General features: G+C 29.7%; 3 protein-coding genes across 3 annotated transcripts; 2 read left to right on the top strand and 1 right to left on the bottom strand.

The window, feature by feature from the left end:
• Positions 1-528: 528 nt before the first annotated feature.
• On the bottom strand, positions 529-5,472 carry LOC109802576 (S-adenosyl-L-methionine-dependent methyltransferases superfamily protein). Its single transcript, XM_020363994.3, has 6 exons — positions 4,660-5,472; positions 3,615-3,825; positions 2,991-3,288; positions 2,191-2,580; positions 1,663-1,740; positions 529-812 (listed from the first exon to the last, which is right to left on the bottom strand). The coding sequence occupies exons 1-6, from the start codon at positions 5,197-5,199 to the stop codon at positions 614-616; spliced, it is 1,716 nt and encodes a 571-aa protein (XP_020219583.1). The 5' UTR covers positions 5,200-5,472; the 3' UTR covers positions 529-613.
• A 5,030-nt stretch (positions 5,473-10,502) lies between these two features.
• LOC109802577 (uncharacterized) lies at positions 10,503-16,132 on the top strand. The gene is made up of 11 exons (XM_020363995.3): positions 10,503-10,825; positions 11,067-11,161; positions 12,222-12,279; positions 12,537-12,731; positions 12,924-13,000; positions 13,277-13,359; positions 13,874-13,925; positions 14,287-14,355; positions 14,839-14,925; positions 15,017-15,078; positions 15,636-16,132. Exons 1-11 carry the CDS (start codon positions 10,579-10,581, stop codon positions 15,772-15,774), a joined length of 1,164 nt encoding a protein of 387 aa, XP_020219584.1. The 5' UTR covers positions 10,503-10,578; the 3' UTR covers positions 15,775-16,132.
• Positions 16,133-16,766: 634 nt separating this feature from the next.
• Positions 16,767-18,132, top strand: LOC109802358 (uncharacterized). Its single transcript, XM_020363695.3, has 4 exons — positions 16,767-17,144; positions 17,290-17,571; positions 17,671-17,793; positions 17,868-18,132. The coding sequence occupies exons 1-4, from the start codon at positions 16,806-16,808 to the stop codon at positions 18,003-18,005; spliced, it is 882 nt and encodes a 293-aa protein (XP_020219284.2). The 5' UTR covers positions 16,767-16,805; the 3' UTR covers positions 18,006-18,132.
• Positions 18,133-20,171: the final 2,039 nt, after the last annotated feature.

Below are 20,171 nucleotides of genomic sequence, written 5' to 3'. Positions count from 1 at the left end.
CTTCATTCTAGATGGTCTACTAATACAACAACAAAATATGTAAAACTTAAAAAATTAAATAATAAAAATTGTAAAATAGTAAGATATGAGTGAAAAAAAAAAAAGTAATTAAATCTAATACAAATGAAGAGATGAAGTACCGTATCAATCATTTTCTTTTTTTATTTTTTTCCATTTTTTTTCTTCTTCGACACCCCACCTATTAGTTCACTAATTGTTTGGCTTATATCTCGTAATCCTCTTTGTTTGATAATCAACTATCTTCTATAAAAGAACATTTTTTTTATAATTTTTTTGATCATCAAAATCAAATTTAATGCAAAAAATTTAAAAACAGCCAAAGTATTTTGTTCAATCAACTAATCAACTTAGTGAACTTTAAAACTCAACTAAGATGACGACAAACAAGATTTAGTTTCCCTTTCATCCATGTATCTTTCTCTACCTTTAAGAAAAGTGAATAAATAATATTTATACAATATTTTGTATAATATTATTTTATAATATTACACAAATTATTGTAACGTGTATCATTTAAAAAAAATATATTAAAAACTGCATAAATAATGAGACAGCAAAATTGAACTATCCAAATATAAACATTGTAATAAATTCAGTCGGTATTAATAATCATAATCTTTTCTGAATGAAAAGCTCCATCCTCATGACCAGCCACTAGTACTCCTTTCCATCTTATTTTATCAGTAATTTCTTTTACTTTAAGAATTACATCTTCCTCATCTCTAATGATAACAGTTCCTTTGGGACGAAGAATGCGATGTATCTCCACAACAATATCACTAATATCACACCTACAAGAAGCATTATTATATATTAATATAACATAAATAGCTATATATATTACATACATAAAAAACACTTATCATTTAAGAATGCAAGAAAGAATTGTAAATCTAGATCACATATTTATATATTAATAATCAAAATGAAAAGTTAACTACAAGACATATAACTACTTAAAAAGTCATGTTCATTTATTTATTTTTATTAAAATACTTTTTTAGTTCGTATGTTTTTACTTATTTTATCTTTTAAATTTTATAGTTTAAAATAATATTTTTAGTTCCTATATTTATTTTATTCAATTTTTTAAAATTTTTATAGTTTTAGATAGATTTTTTAGTTTATATACTTATAATTTTTTAATTTTTTTAAAATTTTTAACGTTGTGTACGTATTTTGTGTTAGCATGATAGATGTCTTTAATTTTATGAGGGCAAAAAAGGACATTTAACATCACAAGTAAAGATATAAAAAAGATATGAAACATCAAAAAATCCAATTTAAAATAACTCTTACAAAATAAATTCAACATACAATATATATTGACACAAAATTGAATTAATACTTCTGACACATTAATTTAAAAAGACAACATTAAAAAAAATTAATAACAAGAATTAAAAGGATTAAAAAATTAAAAAGACTTAAAAAGATCTATCTTAAACTATATAGATTAAAAATGATTGAAAAATATATAAAAACTAAAAAAAAATATTTTAAATTATATAGATTAAAAGGTAAAATAAATAAAAGTATAACATATAAAAACTAAAAAAATATTTTAACCTTTATTTTTTAATCTTGATCATCTAAAAGCATTGATAAGAAAATAATGTATACTGGTATGATTAAGCTTACTTGTCCTTGTACATGGTGAATATACCACTAGCATGTATCAAGTCATATGTTCGTGGGTATGTCGAGAAGGGCTCACACCTGTAACCAAGGAAATGTTGTTCCTTCATTATTTCAACCTCAAAATTACATACTCAAATGCAGACAAAGACCAAGTATATGCATAGTAAAAACGAATCACCTGTCGAGATGTCCAAATTGGGAGATACTAAAGGATTGAAAGGACAATATGCAAGTAACTTTAGATTGAAGAAAAAGAGGGAAATGAAATAAAAACAGAAAAATCCAATTTAGTTTAGAAGTCTTTGTAGCTTATTATTAAATATATATCACACATTAGTAATCATGCCACATCACAAAGTAAATGCATTTTATTTTAACTTTACTCCAATTTACTTTACATCTTCAAAACCTTATAGCAAATCAGACCAGTATAGATATTTTTAAAGCAGAAAGTAAAAATAAAACCAAAATTGAAAAGATTTTTCAGAAGTTAAAAAGGAGAAAGTAAAGATGAGAAGCTGTGCATACCAATCCATGTATGTTCCTATAAGGCCTCGTTCATAGATAATGCCAAGATTGTTGTATTTTGCATCAAATGGAACAACATTCATGACCCAAACAGGATATTTAACCATTGCAGCCGCAAATCCTCCAAAGCCAGCATTCATATCCATAACATTTCTATATTTACCTGAAGAGAGGGAATTAAGCATGACCCCATAATTGGACACTCTCCTTTTCCATGTCCGATTATCTTCAATATAGGTTTGGAGTGTCAAGCCATCATTATTTTCATTTCTAACCCTTGGTGGAACAGTGTTCAACCTCATAGGCCATTTCTCAAGAACACCACCAGATGTATTATGGACATATTTCACGTCTGGAAGAGGAAAAATGCATGCAGTCATTTTGGTATACCTGTTGAATAGTTTATACCTATGAAACATGAATATAATACAAGGGAAAATGATCTAGACTATAAACAGATTATGAAAAAACAAATCACATGATGCCATTCACCTCAGTTAAAGACCAACTCTCTAGAAATATAGTATCCCTTTTAACAACTTTTTCTAATGTCCTTCTAAGTCCTCTTTTTACAGGAGTTAAAATCATGTAATCTACTTTTTTAACAACAATGGTAATTTAAAATGGGAAAAAAGTTACACCATCATTCAATCAGAAACCATTATATATAAGATATTTGTTGACTTTTATGATAAGTACTTTAACAGTTATAACTTTTGAGTAATTAACAATGTAAAACTTTCTATACAGAGTACAAATAATGCATGACTATTAAACCTAATTAAAATAAAGAAAAATACCATCCAGCGTCAGGGTCAGATGAGTTGCAGAACGTGGGGGATGGCAAAGTCTTCAGCTTCTGTATGCAGCTACTATGATCTATGGGTTTTTGCCAGACAGCAATGTTGTCTCTCTCAGCAACTTTTTCCCAGCACAGTTGCATGGCAAGGTCTTCTAAAACATTTTGCTCCTTTTCCAACACCTGAGGCTCTGTTTGCCACGCATTGTAGTTTACCTTCCAATTTATGGGTGGCCCAGACAGTACCCAAAATCCACCAGGACGCAAAACCCGGTCAATTTCCCTTAGGTAAAGCCCATCTTTAAAAAATTAAGCAAATATCAAATAGTAGAATCATAAGTTGAAACCAAGTTCTCTACAATGAATATGCTGAATAAATTTGTGACATTAAATGAAGCCGAGAGTTGTTTCTTATATTGAAACACTTGATTGTGGCATTAAATGAAGTTCCCAACTGATTTATATTTATATAATATAAACCACATGGGGGTATCTGTATTACCATCTTAGTTCATTTTAAAATCAATTAAGTAAAAAAATGTGCAATAGTTATAAATACTGCACCTCATTAATTGAGATGTCAATAGGTGATGTAGTGAAGAGATTAAAGTGATTAAAGTAATACCATAAGCAGTCCATGGGACGAGGCATCTAGAGCAATGAGCCATATCAAATGATCTTGAGGGGAATGTTAGTCTATGAGTGCTTAGTACGCCAAGCATTGCTGGAAGTCCCCTTTCTAAGGCAAACTGTACTTGAGCATCGTGTTCATCACTTGGTGCAATTGACATTGTCAAGATATCATAGTCCATCAGAGAAGCTCCAAAGCTTGCAACCTACAATTATGCAACAACATGAAAGGACAATCAAATCCTAGGTTCTCGGTTGCAGAAGGGGAACTTTAATCAAACAAAGTGTAGTCTAAGGGAGACATGGCAACCCAGAGTCCATACAATTACATAAAGAAGAATAATAACAATATATGCACGGATAGTAAAAAATATTTTATACCGTCATTTAATCACAAATTGTTAATATGGTTATTGATTTTTATATTAGTTAATCTTAAAAGTTATATCAGTAAAAAAATATACTGATAGTACATACTAATTAAACTCTAAAAAGAAGGCAGTCCAAGGGGTTTTTTTTTTGTTTTTTCTTTATTTTTTTTTTAAGTTGTTTTAATAAACTAAAAGTTGTGGCGAAGATTTATGTAGCAACAAATCCATGTTGGATATCTGTTGTATGTGTAAAAATACTTTGGGTGGATAGGAATTTCAGTGCTGCAAATGAGATTAGTTTCTCAGCCATTAGTATTGGGTCAGGAATACTAGCTTGTGGCTGGAGAAAAAAAAAACTCTTCATTATACATAAGCTTTCATCTTATAAGAGCTTATTTATCGAATACTTAATTAAGCTATTTAACAAAAGACATCCTAAAAAGCCTCTCTGTTTTTCTTCCACGAGAAACTCCTCAAATGGTCATTTGCAATTGCATTGACCGCTAAGTCTGCAAGCTAAAAAAGGACGAATGACCAACTTTATTTTTCACAATGATAACAGGCCAAACGGGAAAGGACAAGAAAAAAAATAAAGATAAGGCACTGAAACAGTTCAAAGAAAGAGAAGAGAAGAGAAGGAAAGATAGAACATAGCTAAACCAAGCTCACCCCACAACCAACATCAAGAACGGTTCTAACATCCCCAGATTCCAAAGGCACAGGAAGAAGATGGTTTAGAGCATCAACATAAGCCTTAACTCCTTCCGGAAACGAAGTGCCACCACCGGGAAACACAAAACGCTCACCCTCCAACCTAACCCAGTTCTGCGACTTCTTATACTCCACAAGCTTGGGAAAAGGCACGTTGCTGAACCATGCACTGTCCTTACTCTGAGGCCAAGGAAACGTGGTTTTGTACCCCAATGGGGTTGGAACGAGGCACCTCAGCCTCTCACTGGTTTTGGGACAGTGACGCTCTTTGCGGAACAATTTGGCTTTGGGAAAACGTTTCTGTCTTCTGGGGTCTTGACATGGACAATGGTTGGTGTAGTTACTTGGACACAACTCAAAGGGTGGTTGCAGGTGCAAGTGCAAATGTTGGTGGAGATGAGGTGAGGTGAAGAAAGAGGAGGCAATGAGGATGTAGAAGAGAGAGGCTAGGAAGAGAATTGAGAAGATTTTGAGGCATGGAGTGGTCATCATCATCATCAACTTTGAGGTGAGATGTTTTGCTTTGTGTTGTTGACTTTTGTGAACTTGCAAAGTGTGCTTCTGAGATAAGTCTAGTATTTATGGATAGATATTATAGAAGAGGATCATCCTATGTTTTTGTTTGTGTTGTGTGTGTGTGAATGAGGGAAGAATCTTGGTGTTAATATTTTAGTAGAGAAAATAACACAGCAGAAGGCACGCAATGGAAAGCGCTGTGATGAAAAAAATAAATTAGGATTAGGAAGGAATCATTGGTGGAACTACCTGCTAGGTTTTTGGATGCCTATTATGCCACGTGAAGTGCTAAACATTACAATTAAGTGTTTTGGTATAGTTATGTATTGGATTTAGGGTTTAGGTCAATAACTAAATATGTTCATGTATTTAAGCACGAGAGAGAAGGAGAGATTTTGGGAAAGAAAAATTCGTTTACATTTGAGTTAAGAATACACTTTTTATAAAAATTCACACAAAAATGTTTCTAAGTAACCCTCTTTCTGATCTCATATATAAGAAAAATACATAAATTTATACATATCGAAGAAAGTTGTTAAGTTTATTTAATTTTATTTAAAAATTAAATATTTTTTTTAAGCTATTCTTAATAATATTTATAAGGAACAGTAATTATATTTAATTCAAAAAGTATTTTTGAAATGATAATATTGAATAAAATTAAGTTAGTTAGAATTTATTTATATTTAAGTAAAAAAAAATTAAGTACTTTTTTATTATTTATATATGATTTCAGAGAAAGTAAATGTTACACCAAATTAAACATGCAGTTTGATTTGGTGGAGGATGCCGTAAAGTTTCTCTTAATTATATGTTAATTTTGATTAGATATATATAAAGCTTTTATTTAGATATTCTTTTATCAGTAAAATATTATAATGATAGTAAAAGAATTTGAATTTAAATTTTGTATATATTACTTTAACTCTTATCACTATATTAATATGTAATAGTTATTTTTTTAAAATGTAAAATCATCTTAATATTATATTTTTATACTATCAACAAATCAAATTTTCTTATATATTTGTTAAACTTGTGTATTTTAAACATTTGAGGTATATTTATAAATTCATGTAAATATATAAATTTTACTAATTATTACATTGTTTAATATTTTGATTATAAGAATGAGATATTAAATTATTTTATATTAATATAAAATTTTGTATATATAATTTTAGAATAAGAAATATTTAATTTAACGACAAATTTTAAAAAAATCACATTTATTATAAAATTATTAAATAGTATAATAATTGATATAAATTATACTAGTATTATTTAAGCTTTTATAATATATATATATATATATATATATATATATTATATATTATAGATATAATTCTGTTTGAATCCAATACAATAAAAGATTTTATAAATAATAAAACAAATTTTTATGTATTAAATTAATATAATTACATATTTAAAATTCGAGAATATTAATAGTTTTTCTTAAAATAGTTGTAATTATAGAATTTGTCGGAATAATCTGTTTTGGGCTTGGATGGGCATTATGTCATGTGGATTGGCAAATATATATAACAAGGGGACATTTATTTTTATGGTAGTGTCATGCCATAAGAAACTTATGCTCGAACCAGAGATGTAAAACCTTCTTAATTATTGCATAACTCACAAATTATATAACTATTCTAAGAAAGAAAGGTGGTAAGTCATAACTGTAACATTATCTCGTGCATCGCATGAGTTTATAATTGAGATATTGAAATATACAAATTTAAAAAATATCTAAGGAAAATTGATTTGTTGATAATAAAAAAACTTTAAAAAGTATAAGTTTTTAAAACATTTTATATTAAATAAAGTGATAATTATATTAAAGACCCAAGAAAAAATAATTTAATTATAATTTCTCTATAAATTATAATGAGTTGCGTTATTGTTTAAAAATAATAATACAATCATTCTTTATAATACGCCATTCTCTAAAGCTGGAGTCAATAAGACAGATGGGATTTTGATTTACTCTATATTATTTTATAGATTTAATATTTTATGAAAATATAAAACTTGATTATAGTGTGTTAGTAGACTTTGATTATCACAAAAAGTAATGTGACATTTACCATCAGTTTAATTATGCATTATTTTTAAGTAATTTATATTATTATTGGACTAATCCATTAGAATAATTTAATAAACTATTACATTTAAAAATTTACTTTCCTTTTATTGCAAAAAAATATAATTTTAAGGAAAATAAAATTTTACTCATCACTCAATAAAGATGTAGCATTCAGTGTAACTGATACGAAAAAAGTAACATTTAAACTTGAAAGTACCTGGTTGTAAAAGTTATTAGATGAAATAAATAACATTTAGAGATAAGAGATAAATAAAACTAAAAAAGAAGTGACTTTTGAATGGAAGTAGCATGGTTATTAACTTATGATTCAAGGCTTGGTTGGGCCTATCTGGGCCTGAGAGAGACAAATCATGTTTGGGCCCTTTCAACTTGCGGAAGAGGCTATGACCATTCATGCTGTGACATATTGTTCAGGAAAGTGTGTTTATATTGTTTAACAAATTTATAATATCATAAACTAATTTTAATGCTCATCTTCGATAATGATTTACTACTACGAGTGAATATATTAGTGTTTTTTTCCCTCATTCAATAACTGTTTTGACTCTTAAAACTATTTTAATTTAGATTCAGATCTGGCATTGGGAATTGAGTCTCCACTATCATTCTATCACGGCACACAAGTCGCCAAATCCTAAAAATTTGGATTATTTCCATGAATTTTATATCCAAATTTAATTATCCTCGTAATAAATAAATATTAAAAAAATTAAGTATTTTTTTCTTCAAATTTTTACTTTTAATTATTGAATAAATTTTATTTAATTTTAGACTATAAAATCTTCTTTATCAATAAAAATTTTGACGTCAAAAATAAAAAATGCTAACATAAAAAAATCATATTTAAAAAGAGTATGTAATAAAATAAGTGGCGCGAAAAGAAAAAAAAAATTAGCAAGAATAATATTATTTATATATTAGTTATTACTTGTGTAAAACTAATAATTTTTTTTTTACTAATAAGTCAATTGTTCGATTGAGACTTAAACTCAATCATTTTAAATAGAATATCATATTTAAATAATGTAGATAAAAAATAATATGACAAAGAGGAGAGATTCTATTAAAAAGAATAGTTAACATATATTAATCATTGAGGAAATTGTTATACATTTTACTATTATACAAAAATAATTAATTAAGCATATTGTATGATGGTCCAACATCTTTTGGATGTGGAATTTTGCCCCATTAAGAGAGAACCTGAAATGAAGAAATAAAAAGTAAAGTGAAAAAACAGCGGAAAAGAAAAGGGAAAGCACGTTACGCGGCTGAAAGGGGATGTTAACCATTTAGAGTAAAGGAGAGCATAACTTTGTGTACACCACTTTCTTCTATTAAATTCAAAAGCAACCTCACATACCCCTTTTTTGACTACATAAGTCAAAAAGAAAACCTATCTTATATCAATGCAAAATTATTTTTCACAATAAAATCTTTTTTTTTTTAATTTAAGAGTGTATTTTTGACATGTGTAAAAAAATGTACAAATAAAATATAGAGTTAAACAATGAAGTATCAATAATATAAAATAGTTTTATAATAATTATTTTAAAAGTTACATAAATTATGAATTTTGATTAATTGGTTGTGTCAATTTTTTTTAATAATAACAGTGTATCATTATTAAATTAGGAAAAGTATATGAAAAATTAAAGATACTATCTTATGTAATTTTTTAATGGTCAAATTAATAGCATAATAAATACATATTTTGGACAATGATGGTTTACCATAGAGACAAAAGGAAGTTGATAATTAGGGACCTTAGGAGGTGATCCACAAAATCGGTCCCACTAAGAACAAAAGAACAAAACGCAATGTTGATCCCCTATAATAATAGTAAGTGTAAAGTGTTATTTAAATTTATTCCATTCAAATAGTTAAGAAACAAAATATGATTTTTAATAAATATAATATTTAGTGTTATTTAAATTTTGTTCAATCCAACAGTAATGATAGTCAACTGTCAAGGTTCTATTTTCAGAAGGGTACCAAAAAAATAGCCTATATAATATATTAAAATAAAATTAACATAATTAAATTAGAAAGATATTCTGAAAATAAAGTAATTAGGAATAATCAATTAATTGTTAGAGAATGTTATAACTTATCAACAAAGATCTTTTTATAATTTTGGAAAATTCTATCCATAATAGGAAAATATAAATCAATAATATAAGATGTATAGAGAAAATATGATATATTCTTAATTTATTTATTTTATATCTTTTAACGTGAAACTTTTTGATAAATAAAAATTGTCTTAAATTTACTATCTTTTATTTTATTTCAAAATTTTCTAATTTTCTAAATTATAGTCTCTTTTACTTTGTTGAAATCTTGAAATCAAACTACCATTAAAGACTTTTTTTCTTATTACATAATGGTCTCCAAAAAGAACTAATAACCTCATACAGTATGTTTAATCAATTTTTTTACAGACAAGTGTGTTTTTAGTTAATTGTTGTTTACACTTTTGAGTTTAAGAATTATAGTCATGTGATACTTAAATAATCATGAGCAAATCATTTTTTTTTTCAATTCATGTAAATCAACGAAATAAAATACTCAAGGTCGACTCTGCTTATCGTTTTGAAAAATTTGATTAATCATTTTTTATGAAATTTTTTGTTCTAATAATATTTTATTTATTTATTTAATAAGTTCAATGGGAGACGTTAGTCAAATGATTAAAATCAAGAGCCACGCATGCCAACAGTAAGCATAACCTGTTTTGTTAATTAAATATTAAGTTCAAAGCTGGATAATTAAATTATGTGAAATTATTTGTGTTTAAGTACGTGTGAATAGGCTGATTCACAAACTTTAAAAAGTACTACTATTTATTTTATACAAGGAAAAAGAAGAGAAGGTGCAACACTCCTTACCAACCCATCTAAGAAGAAGAGGGAATCCACAGCTGGAGAAGGAGAGTTCAAGATAAGCACTCTTGCTGAGTGAAAATGTCAATGAAACTTCTAAATTCTTTTTATTGTAGAAGCAGATAATTTAAATATTATATTACTTTTCATAAAATGAAAAAAATGGCTATTAATAATTTTGTTTTTTTATTTTATTAAAGTATAAATAAAGAGAATTTACAACTGATTTGAATGATTATTTTATTGGATACAGTGATATCTAAAGGTCAATGGTGCAATCACGCAAGAAGTGAAAGTGATTGATTGGACTATGCAGTGAGTGTCAGCAATAATTGACGGCTGAAACTCAAGACGACATTGCTTCATATGCTGTTTAGTTTCTGCTCTTTCACTTTCTCAACCACCCAACACAACACAACACACATTCCCTCCCTTTCTTCTAATCTAATTAGAACAAACACAACAAACACCCTTTCAGTTGCCAAACCAAATACCATGTTCCATTTTCGCAGGATTTGTACCCCAAAAACGTTAATAGGCCTTGGCTTGGGACAGTTTCTTTCTCTTCTCATAACTTCCACCGCTTTCACTTCTTCTGAATTGGCTAAAAAAGGTTTCATCTATCTCCTCTTTTGGTTTCATAATTCTATATGCAACTATTGTTATTTTGACTCATTATAAGTGCTGGCCAATTTCTCAGATTGCAAGTGTGCCTTTTGATTTATACTTTTATAGATTTGGCTGCTAAGTTTCATAGTAGTATTTTTGTACCTCCTTGTGTGTTTTTGGACCAACCTCTACATGCTTATTAATGACTCAGACGATTTTTCATTCTTTTTCTTTCATTATCGTAGGAATTAATGCTCCAACTTCACAGTCGTTTCTGAACTATGTGTTCTTGGCGGTTGTCTATGGAAGTACTCTCCTATACCGAAGGGAAACACTCAAGGTTGTACTATATAGTTGCTTCACATATTTGTGCTCATGAATTATGATGCTACTTATTGTCAATAGGATTTTTATTATATGCAAAATATGATGAAAAGTTACTCTTTTTTTTTTTTTTTTAAGATTAATTTCGTTATTGGACTGAAAGAGATTGGTGGCTAGAATATTTCCTCAGTTTCTGTAATATCACTGTATTTTATTAAACTTCTGATGCCTCTTTGGCATTGTAAAACTGGTGCTGTTCATTGAATGAATGAACGAATATCAGTTGAGATTGACAGACTGTTCTCCAGATGGAAAGAAAAGATTCTTTAGATGCCTTATTGGGAAAAATCCAAGTCCCACATCGACTAGAGATTAGGCAATTAAATAGTATATAAGTGGAAAGCAACCCTCACCATACAAGCCGGTTTTGTAGGGTTGAGTTAGGCTTAATCCACTATTCTAAGATGGTATCAGAGCTATCCTAGATTCTTAAAAATGGGCCACCCACCATTCATTGTTACATGCACCATGGGCATGAGGGGTGTATTTCAAGTCCCGCCAATCCTAGATCATTGAAAAAGGGCCACCTACCATTTATCCACGTACCAAGCCTAATAGTGCTGGACGTGAGGGGGGTGTATTGGGAAAAACCCAAGTCCCACATCGACTAGAGATTAGGCAATTAAATAGTATATAAGTGGAAAGCAACCCTCACCATACAAGCCGGTTTTGTAGGGTTGAGTTAGGCTTAATCCACTATTCTAAGATGCCTGGATAAGATTCTAATGTTAGATGCGCCAAATATTTAACCAATCTGCAAATTTTTACAATATTTTTGGGTTGGGTAGCAATTCATAAAAGTTTGTAATGCATTTTTATATTGACCTTTTGCTTCCTTTTTTTTTTTTTTTTTTTTTTTTCCAGCAAAAGTGTTGATATTCTTTTGTTTCTACTTTAAGGAGAGAGTGTGAGAGTGCTTCCTTTCACAAAGATCATCTGTTCTATTTTTTCTCTGTTTCCATCGCAACTAAAACATTTAATGTCAGCTTCACTCACTTCATTTGGTTCTAACACAGGCAAAATGGTACTATTATATAGTTCTCGGATTGGTTGATGTAGAAGCAAATTTTCTTGGTAAGTGTTTCATGATGCTGGAGACATAGTATTACATATAGAAAACATTGGTGCAATTAATATATTTATACACGGTCTGCTCAAACATTCATAGGTCAGAGCACAATTAAAGTATAATGACTAACCTATATGTCCCAAATTTAAATTACTCGAGTGTGAACTTTCCTTGTATATTTATTGGACTCTTAGTATTAAAATGAAGCAAGTCATATGTTTACTTGCAATTATATCTAAACTAATTCTTATCTACTGAACAGTTGTGAAGGCGTACCAATACACCTCACTTACAAGTGTGATGCTGCTTGACTGCTGGTCAATCCCATCCGTTATGCTTCTTACATGGCTTTTCTTGAAAACAAAATATAGGTTCAAAAAGATTACTGGTGTAGTTGTTTGTGTTGCTGGCCTTGTCCTGGTTGTGTTTTCTGACGTCCATGCAGGTGACCGTGCAGGTAGGGGACTTTTTATGTACTGCATACTGCCTGGGATCAATATCTTTTATTTTTTACTTGCACACATATATACACCCACTCAAGCACCATGTGTTACATCCATAGTGCATTTTTATCCTATTTTTAATATCATCCATAACATGCACAATTCCATTTATGGTAGTTTTCTGATGTCATGTTCACTTGTTATAGGTGGAAGCAATCCTCGTAAAGGGGACATTCTTGTTATCGCTGGTGCTACCTTGTATGCAATCAGTAATGTCAGTGAGGTAAGCTGATTATACTTCTGCTTTAAAGTATTTTGCAGCACTCTTGCAGTTGATAGCGTGGCACAACACAATAAATACATATGATATACTCACTAATTACTATTCAAACATTGCACTTTCTGTCCTAAATGTAAATTGATTAAATTCTTATTAGGTTAGTATTTCACAGTTTGCTTTCCACTAGTTTGGGCTAGTGCCTGCTTAACTAACTGCTTACATTGGTGTTTCGTTATGTGTAATCTTCCTTTTGTTGCTGTTATTTCTTTTGCATTGCAGGAATTTCTGGTGAAAAATGCTGATAGAGTAGAGCTCATGGCAATGTTGGGTCTCTCTGGTGGCATTATCAGTGCTATTCAAATGTATCCTTCAAAATTCAAATTGTTCTTATTATGAGGAACATGGGATCTTTCTGTTTTGAATCTTTTCCCTAGCTTACTTATGTCTGAATATTTACCACAAGGCTCTCCAATTAAATTTGCACAGAGGAATCTATTTGGCAGCAGGCGCCACTTGCCAAGGCTCAAACATTCATAGCTTAAGCATCTAATTTCAATCTTTGTGCCAAATAATATTGGTTTGCTCAATGGTTAACAAATTGTTCTGTGTCATAATCATGTTGTACCAAGGGTTTTGATTTGGGAATTTACTTCGAAATGTTAAATTGATTGAGGAGTTGTTACAGGTGAACGAAATGCAATTTTAATTAATAACTTATTTTTTGAGTGTGGTGAGATTTTTTTTTTTGTTGAATGAAGAAATAGTGATTTTTATATGTAGTTACATTAATTTAGTCAAGGAAAAACAAAAACTTATGCCCATTGATTAGAATTATTACATTTCTTTTTCCTGTTGTATCCTTAATAATTATTACAGAAGCATACTTGAGCGCAATGAACTTAAATCGATTCATTGGTCGGCTGAGGCAGTAAGCTCTCTTTATCACTCTCTACTATGATTGATTAAGTGACAGAATTCACTTTTACTAAGATGCCTGCATTGCAAGGCTAGAAGTTTATGTGAAACATATATGATATACCTTTAGTCGACATTTTTCTGTAGATTTAAGATGGATAGTTATTTGTGTTCCCTTCCTCTTTGCCCCTCAAGAACGAAGTCAGTGCTTATAATTGTGATTACATACAGAAAGATGTGAATTTAATAATGTTGGACTATTATAATATCTGCCTGATATCAAGTCATATATGTTTTCACAACATGTCAATTAGTGCGATGTGAGACCTGTAACCATTATTGTTTATATTAATTTCTTTCAATGTTGGTTTCAGGCGCTTCCTTTCGTTGGATTTGCAGTGGCCATGTTTATGTTCTACTCTTTAGTCCCTGTTCTGCTTAAGGTGTGGATTCAAACCATAGCAATTCTGAATATATTTTTTAAGAAATTATATTCGATATTGAATAAAATGATTGAATAAATGGACCAAAAATAAAATAGATGGAACTAATCAAAATAATTGGGTAAAAAGACTCTAGGATGCAGTCCTTTGGTTTTAATCTCTCTCTCTGAATGTTTATCATTTTGGACACTGATGTTTATTTCTGGACCCAAACAATTTAATAATTGTGTGGCACTGAAAAATTTATCACGATCACCCATTGAAGTTCTTGAAATTCTTTCCTAGCACTGGAGAAATTTAACTTATTCTATAGTCTATAAATGTCCAACCGGCAATAGCATCTTTATCTTTCTCATGCCACTCTTAAAACATTTTTAGTATAGTTTAGCTTAACAATAGAGACGTATGATAATATCCATTATCCACTATCCAGCTTTCGCTTAGATGTAGTATTTTTAAATGTGCTGTGTTCTTTTGTCACAGATCAATGGTTCTACCATGCTAAATCTGTCTCTGTTGACCTCAGACATGTGGGCTGTCTTAATTCGCATTTTTGCTTACCATGAGAAGGTCTGATACTAATGTTGCATCCTTTTATTTTTTTCCCTCATAGAATTTCCTGCTAGGTGCTAACATCTCTAGGGCTAATTATGCTTTCCAGGTTGATTGGATGTACTTTGTGGCCTTTGGTGCCGTAACCGTTGGACTTATCATCTATTCTGGGTATGTATTGTTGCACTTTCTTCACATATAATTGATGAGTAATGTTATATGTACAACACCACTTTTGTGACTATTTTTCTCTCCATCATTTATAATATTTCTCCATAATTAATAAGTGATGGAGAGAGATGACATTGTACAATTTTTGTTATACATGTAGTATTACTCAATTAATATTTGGAATAAACTTATGTACAACACCATGTGTACTGTTATTGTTGTTTTTCAATCAAAATTGGAGTTCTACCTCGTTAATATGCATGAATGTATATTATTAAGCCTACATTTAATATAAATGCATATTATCAAGATAAAACATTAATTTTGATGAGAGATGGTGATGGTATTGTATTTGAGTTTTATCTTTGATATTTTGTTGGGATGTTGTTTCATGAATTTTCTAAAATTGAATGATTTCTAAATTCATTTATTTGATTCTAGCATCAGTAGCATGTTAAATTGAGTACTCCTATCAATGAGCATGAATCCCATTTAAATCAGAAGCATGTGTATCCTTTAATATTTCTAATAGACTATGGTGTTTCTTTTTATTGCAGAGGGGACAGAGATGAGGATCAGCACCCTCCAAATGCTGCTGATGATCTTCACCCTGCAGTCAAACAAGATGAGGAAGCCAATTCAGGAAATCATAGCAAAGGAACTGTGGCTGGAAGCTCAAAAACATGGGTAGCTTAGTATAGACCTACAGGCTCATACACCAAAAACCAAGAGGAAGAGTCTCCATCAAGAAAATGGAGACTCTTCTAAATTTATTTTGTATTGGTAGCTCCTCCAAGAGCAAGAGGAAAAAGTTCCTTCAGATGCTACTCTTGTTCACACGTCTTGTAATTTAAAGGATGCTCTAATTTTCGTTAGATGGAGTTTTGAGAAACTCTTCATTATGTAGAGATCAATAGGCAGTTTTTTAGCCAGTGTGTTGCTAATTTTATGTTATTTGCCGAAAGAAAAATAATCTAAAGAAATAGAAAACTTTTGGAGACAATTTAGTAGTAATTCTATGTCCTCAATTAAGGTTGCCTTCGATTATTGGAAACTGTGAACTGAACAAAGAATGAAGAGAAATGGATGGAAATATGCGGGCTTTCTTTTTTCATGTTTGGATGGGCGAAAGAAAAAGAAATGGAAAAACAATTACACAACTATAAAAAAAAATCCCTGAACATTTGATCTATAATAAGGTAAAAGAATAGGAAAGTATGAAGATATAATAGAAATTCCTGAAAATACAGTGGCGGATATAGTTGTTTGTATATAACAAGGGTGGGTTTGTTGTTTAACTTTTGAAAAGAAAAAAAAATAATATACATATTTTTTTTTTATCTTTTATATTATTTATTAGTGTCAATTTAATTTAATTTTAATTAATTTTAATTTTATATTTTTAAAATTTATCTTGATCTTTGCACTTTTTTCGTTTAAATACTTAACAGATCTGACACGTGTTATGATACGACATGACACGTGTTATGATATTGAGATACATTTTAAAGATATGAAATTAAATTAATTCAATTAATTAAAATTATACTAAATTGACACTAATAAATAATATAAGAGATGAAAATATTTTTACCTTAATTATTTATATCGAAAGAGATATAATTAATTAAGTAAAGTAAAGGGCATGCGTCCCACGCGAAAGGTGTGGTATATATTATCCTTCATCCTTGGGTAAGGAGAATGTGTGCATAGTGAAGTAAAGGAAGATGGAGAAAGTGAAGGTGCTCCGGCGACTATTGGAGACTCCGGGGGTTCACCAGGGCCCTGCATGTTACGACGCTCTCGGCGCCAAGCTCATAGAAGCCGCCGGCTTCCCTTACTGCATCACCAGTGGCTTCTCCATTGCCGCTTCCAGGTTGGCTCTTCCCGACACTGGACTCCTCTCCTACGCCGAAATGCTCGATCAGGGCCGACTCATCACCCAAGCCGTCTCCATTCCCGTCATTGGCGACGCCGACAACGGCTACGGCAACGCCATGAACCTCAAGCGAACCGTCAAGGGTTTCATCGCCGCCGGTTTCGCCGGTATCCTTCTCGAAGACCAGGTCACCTTTCTTTTTCTTACAAACACACAATTGTGTTAGATTCCATATCCTATAAATCTTGTAGTATCAGTGTGTATGTTGTTAATTGTTGTTGGACGGTGATTGAATTAGGTTGTGATGTTATTTGTGTGAATTGGATGGATAGGTGGCGCCGAAAGCGTGTGGACACACGCGAGGAAGGAAGGTGTTGCCGAGAGATGAGGCGGTGATGAAGATTAGGGCGGCGATTGATGCAAGAAATGAGAGCGGTTGTGATATTGTGATTGTGGCGCGTACGGATGCTCGGCAAGCTGTGTCGTTGGAGGAAGCGTTGATCCGATGCAGGGCCTTTGCGGATGCTGGAGCCGATGTTCTTTTCATCGATGCACTTGCTTCCGTGGAAGAGATGAAGGCTTTATGTCAAGTTTCTCCCCATGTTCCAAAACTGGTATCAATATCATGAGCAATAGCATCATTGCATTTGCATTCACTAATGCCCCTTTCATTTCCTAATTACTCATCATTTGTATATTGTTGAGTTGTGTAGGCTAATATGCTTGAAGGAGGAGGCAAAACGCCTTTACTTAATCCCAAGGAGCTTCAAGAAGTTGGTTATAAACTTGCTGTTTATCCACTTTCTTTGGTTGGGGTTTCCATACGGGCAATGCAGGTTACTTTTCTTTGCTTTCATCTCTTAATTTCCTTCACTTTCATTCTTAACTAACTCGTAAATAATATCTGTAGGATGCACTTTCTGCTATTAAAGGAGGCGGTATCCCTCCTCCAGGAAGCATGCCATCTTTTGAAGAAATTAAGGACATCGTAGGTTTCAACTCTTATTATGAAGAAGAGGAGCGTTATTCTACAAGCACCAATAAGTAAACAGCAACCAACCCTTTTACCCAGTTCATTGTATTCTAGTGTCATCAGATGCTTCTCCAACTACTTTTATTTTTGCTGTCTTTAGAATGGAACTTCTAATCTTAAGGATATGTTCCAGTTCGATATCTATCTGGTTAGTATTTTATCAAAATAATCTAAATCCGTCTAAGTAATCATGCATTATATTCACAAAATTTGGTAAGGCCGTCTTTGGAATGACCTCTGTGATGTGCGTCAACCACCATAATTATGCCCAATAACTAGTTTGCCATTTAACTGAAAAAGAAGCTACAAAATGTTTTTGAAAAATCACTAAAGAATCATTTTTTTTTGGTGAGAAGTCTGTGTATAGTTTATTTTCATTTGGTTTTGTAAAGAAATAAAATGGTGTAAAATTCATGTTTAGTATATATAATTAAAAATAAATTATTATATAAATGAATATTATGTTTGAATATGTGAATTTTATTTAAAATTTGAACAAGTAGATATTTTTATATTAATTATTTTATATTCATGATAAATAATTTATACTATAGTTTAATTTTTTTTTGTAAAGATAGAAAAGATTACAAAGATGGTCGCAATGAGGATTGAATCTTGGTCCTTATGTTTCTAACTATCCTAACCATTAAACTAATTTTAGTGGTTAGTTTAATTTTTTTCCTGAATAATTATTATAAAAATAGTAAAATTTAACTTATAAATTATTGTTATAAATAAAAATTAAATCAGATATGAAGTTGAAAGAATTTTTAAAATAATTTTCATAAAGAAAAGTTTGTAAAAACACAAGATATTTGTTATCTTATTTTATATATAGGAGTTTGTACTTTATATATTGGACAATGTTACTATAACAAATTGAACAAATCAAATTTAATTCACACAATTGTACATAATGTAGAATTGGATTGCTGAGGATAATGTTGTTTACTGTACAAATTTAATAATTTCAATTTAATAATAATATACATTTCAAGACTAAAAGATGATAAAAATAATTATATATATATATATATATATTAATAATAATAATAACAATTTTCTAAAGACATAATAATAACGTTAAATTTTTGTGAAAAAAATAATAACATTGAATATTATAGTAGTAGTTTTATAAAAAAGTTACATACATTTCAAAAAATTATTTATTTTTATAAATATGAAATATTAGAATGACTTATAGTCTTTTTGATTAATTAAGGATAGAAATTAATAATTGTATTTTTATATAATAATAATAATATATATTACTATGCTAAAATATGATAAAAAAAATATAGATGACCTATCTATTTTGGCATTCACCATACCTGGTATTTCATAATTATATAAACCACATGCATCTTTACTTGTATAGTAACATAAATCAAAATTTGATATCACTGATTATGTAAATTTGAAAAATTATTTTATAAAATTGAACTTGAATTTCAGAGTTAATGTATTCACAATGGAAAATGTCGGAAATTGAGGTGAAAGAAGCTGAGGTATTTTTATTTTTTATTGTAAAGAAAGAAATTGAGGTATCAATAAAGATTTAAAGGTTATTATCAATTTTTTGTTTTAAAAATAATATAGGATGGTGTGTACCAAAAATAAACAAATTATTATATACCGTGATATTGTACAACACACACACATACACATATATATATATATATATATATATATATATATATATATATATATATATGAGTATTCATTCTTTTCAAAGATAATATTGTCGATTTTCTTATAAGTAAAATTACATGAAAAGTTAAACAGATAGACATTTAATTTTTTGAAATTCAAATCAATGGATGTAAGACATTTTTACACTGTTATTTAATTATAATTCACTATAAATAATAAATGTGTTAATTTTTATATTAATTATCTAAAATATCATCTAAATCATAACTTTTGATTGATGGATTGTGAAAATTTTTTTTAGATGGACAATGTCACCATAAACTCTATTAATATATACTTACAATATGAAGTGTTTCAATAATATTTAGAGATTAGTCATTGTTTTAAGATAGATATTTCATACTATAGTTAAAAAAAGAACTAATATACTTCTTTTAAATACTATTTCAAGTTTGAATTTTATGTAAAAAGAAAATAAATGTTGAGAGACATTTTTTTTTCTATCTGTCTTTAAATGGATTCACCAAT

Source organism: Cajanus cajan, chromosome 4, assembly GCF_000230855.2.
Source record: "Cajanus cajan strain Asha chromosome 4, NIPB_CcT2T_4, whole genome shotgun sequence".
Lineage (NCBI taxonomy): Eukaryota > Viridiplantae > Streptophyta > Magnoliopsida > Fabales > Fabaceae > Cajanus > Cajanus cajan.
This window is presented reverse-complemented; position numbering and strand designations above follow the sequence as displayed.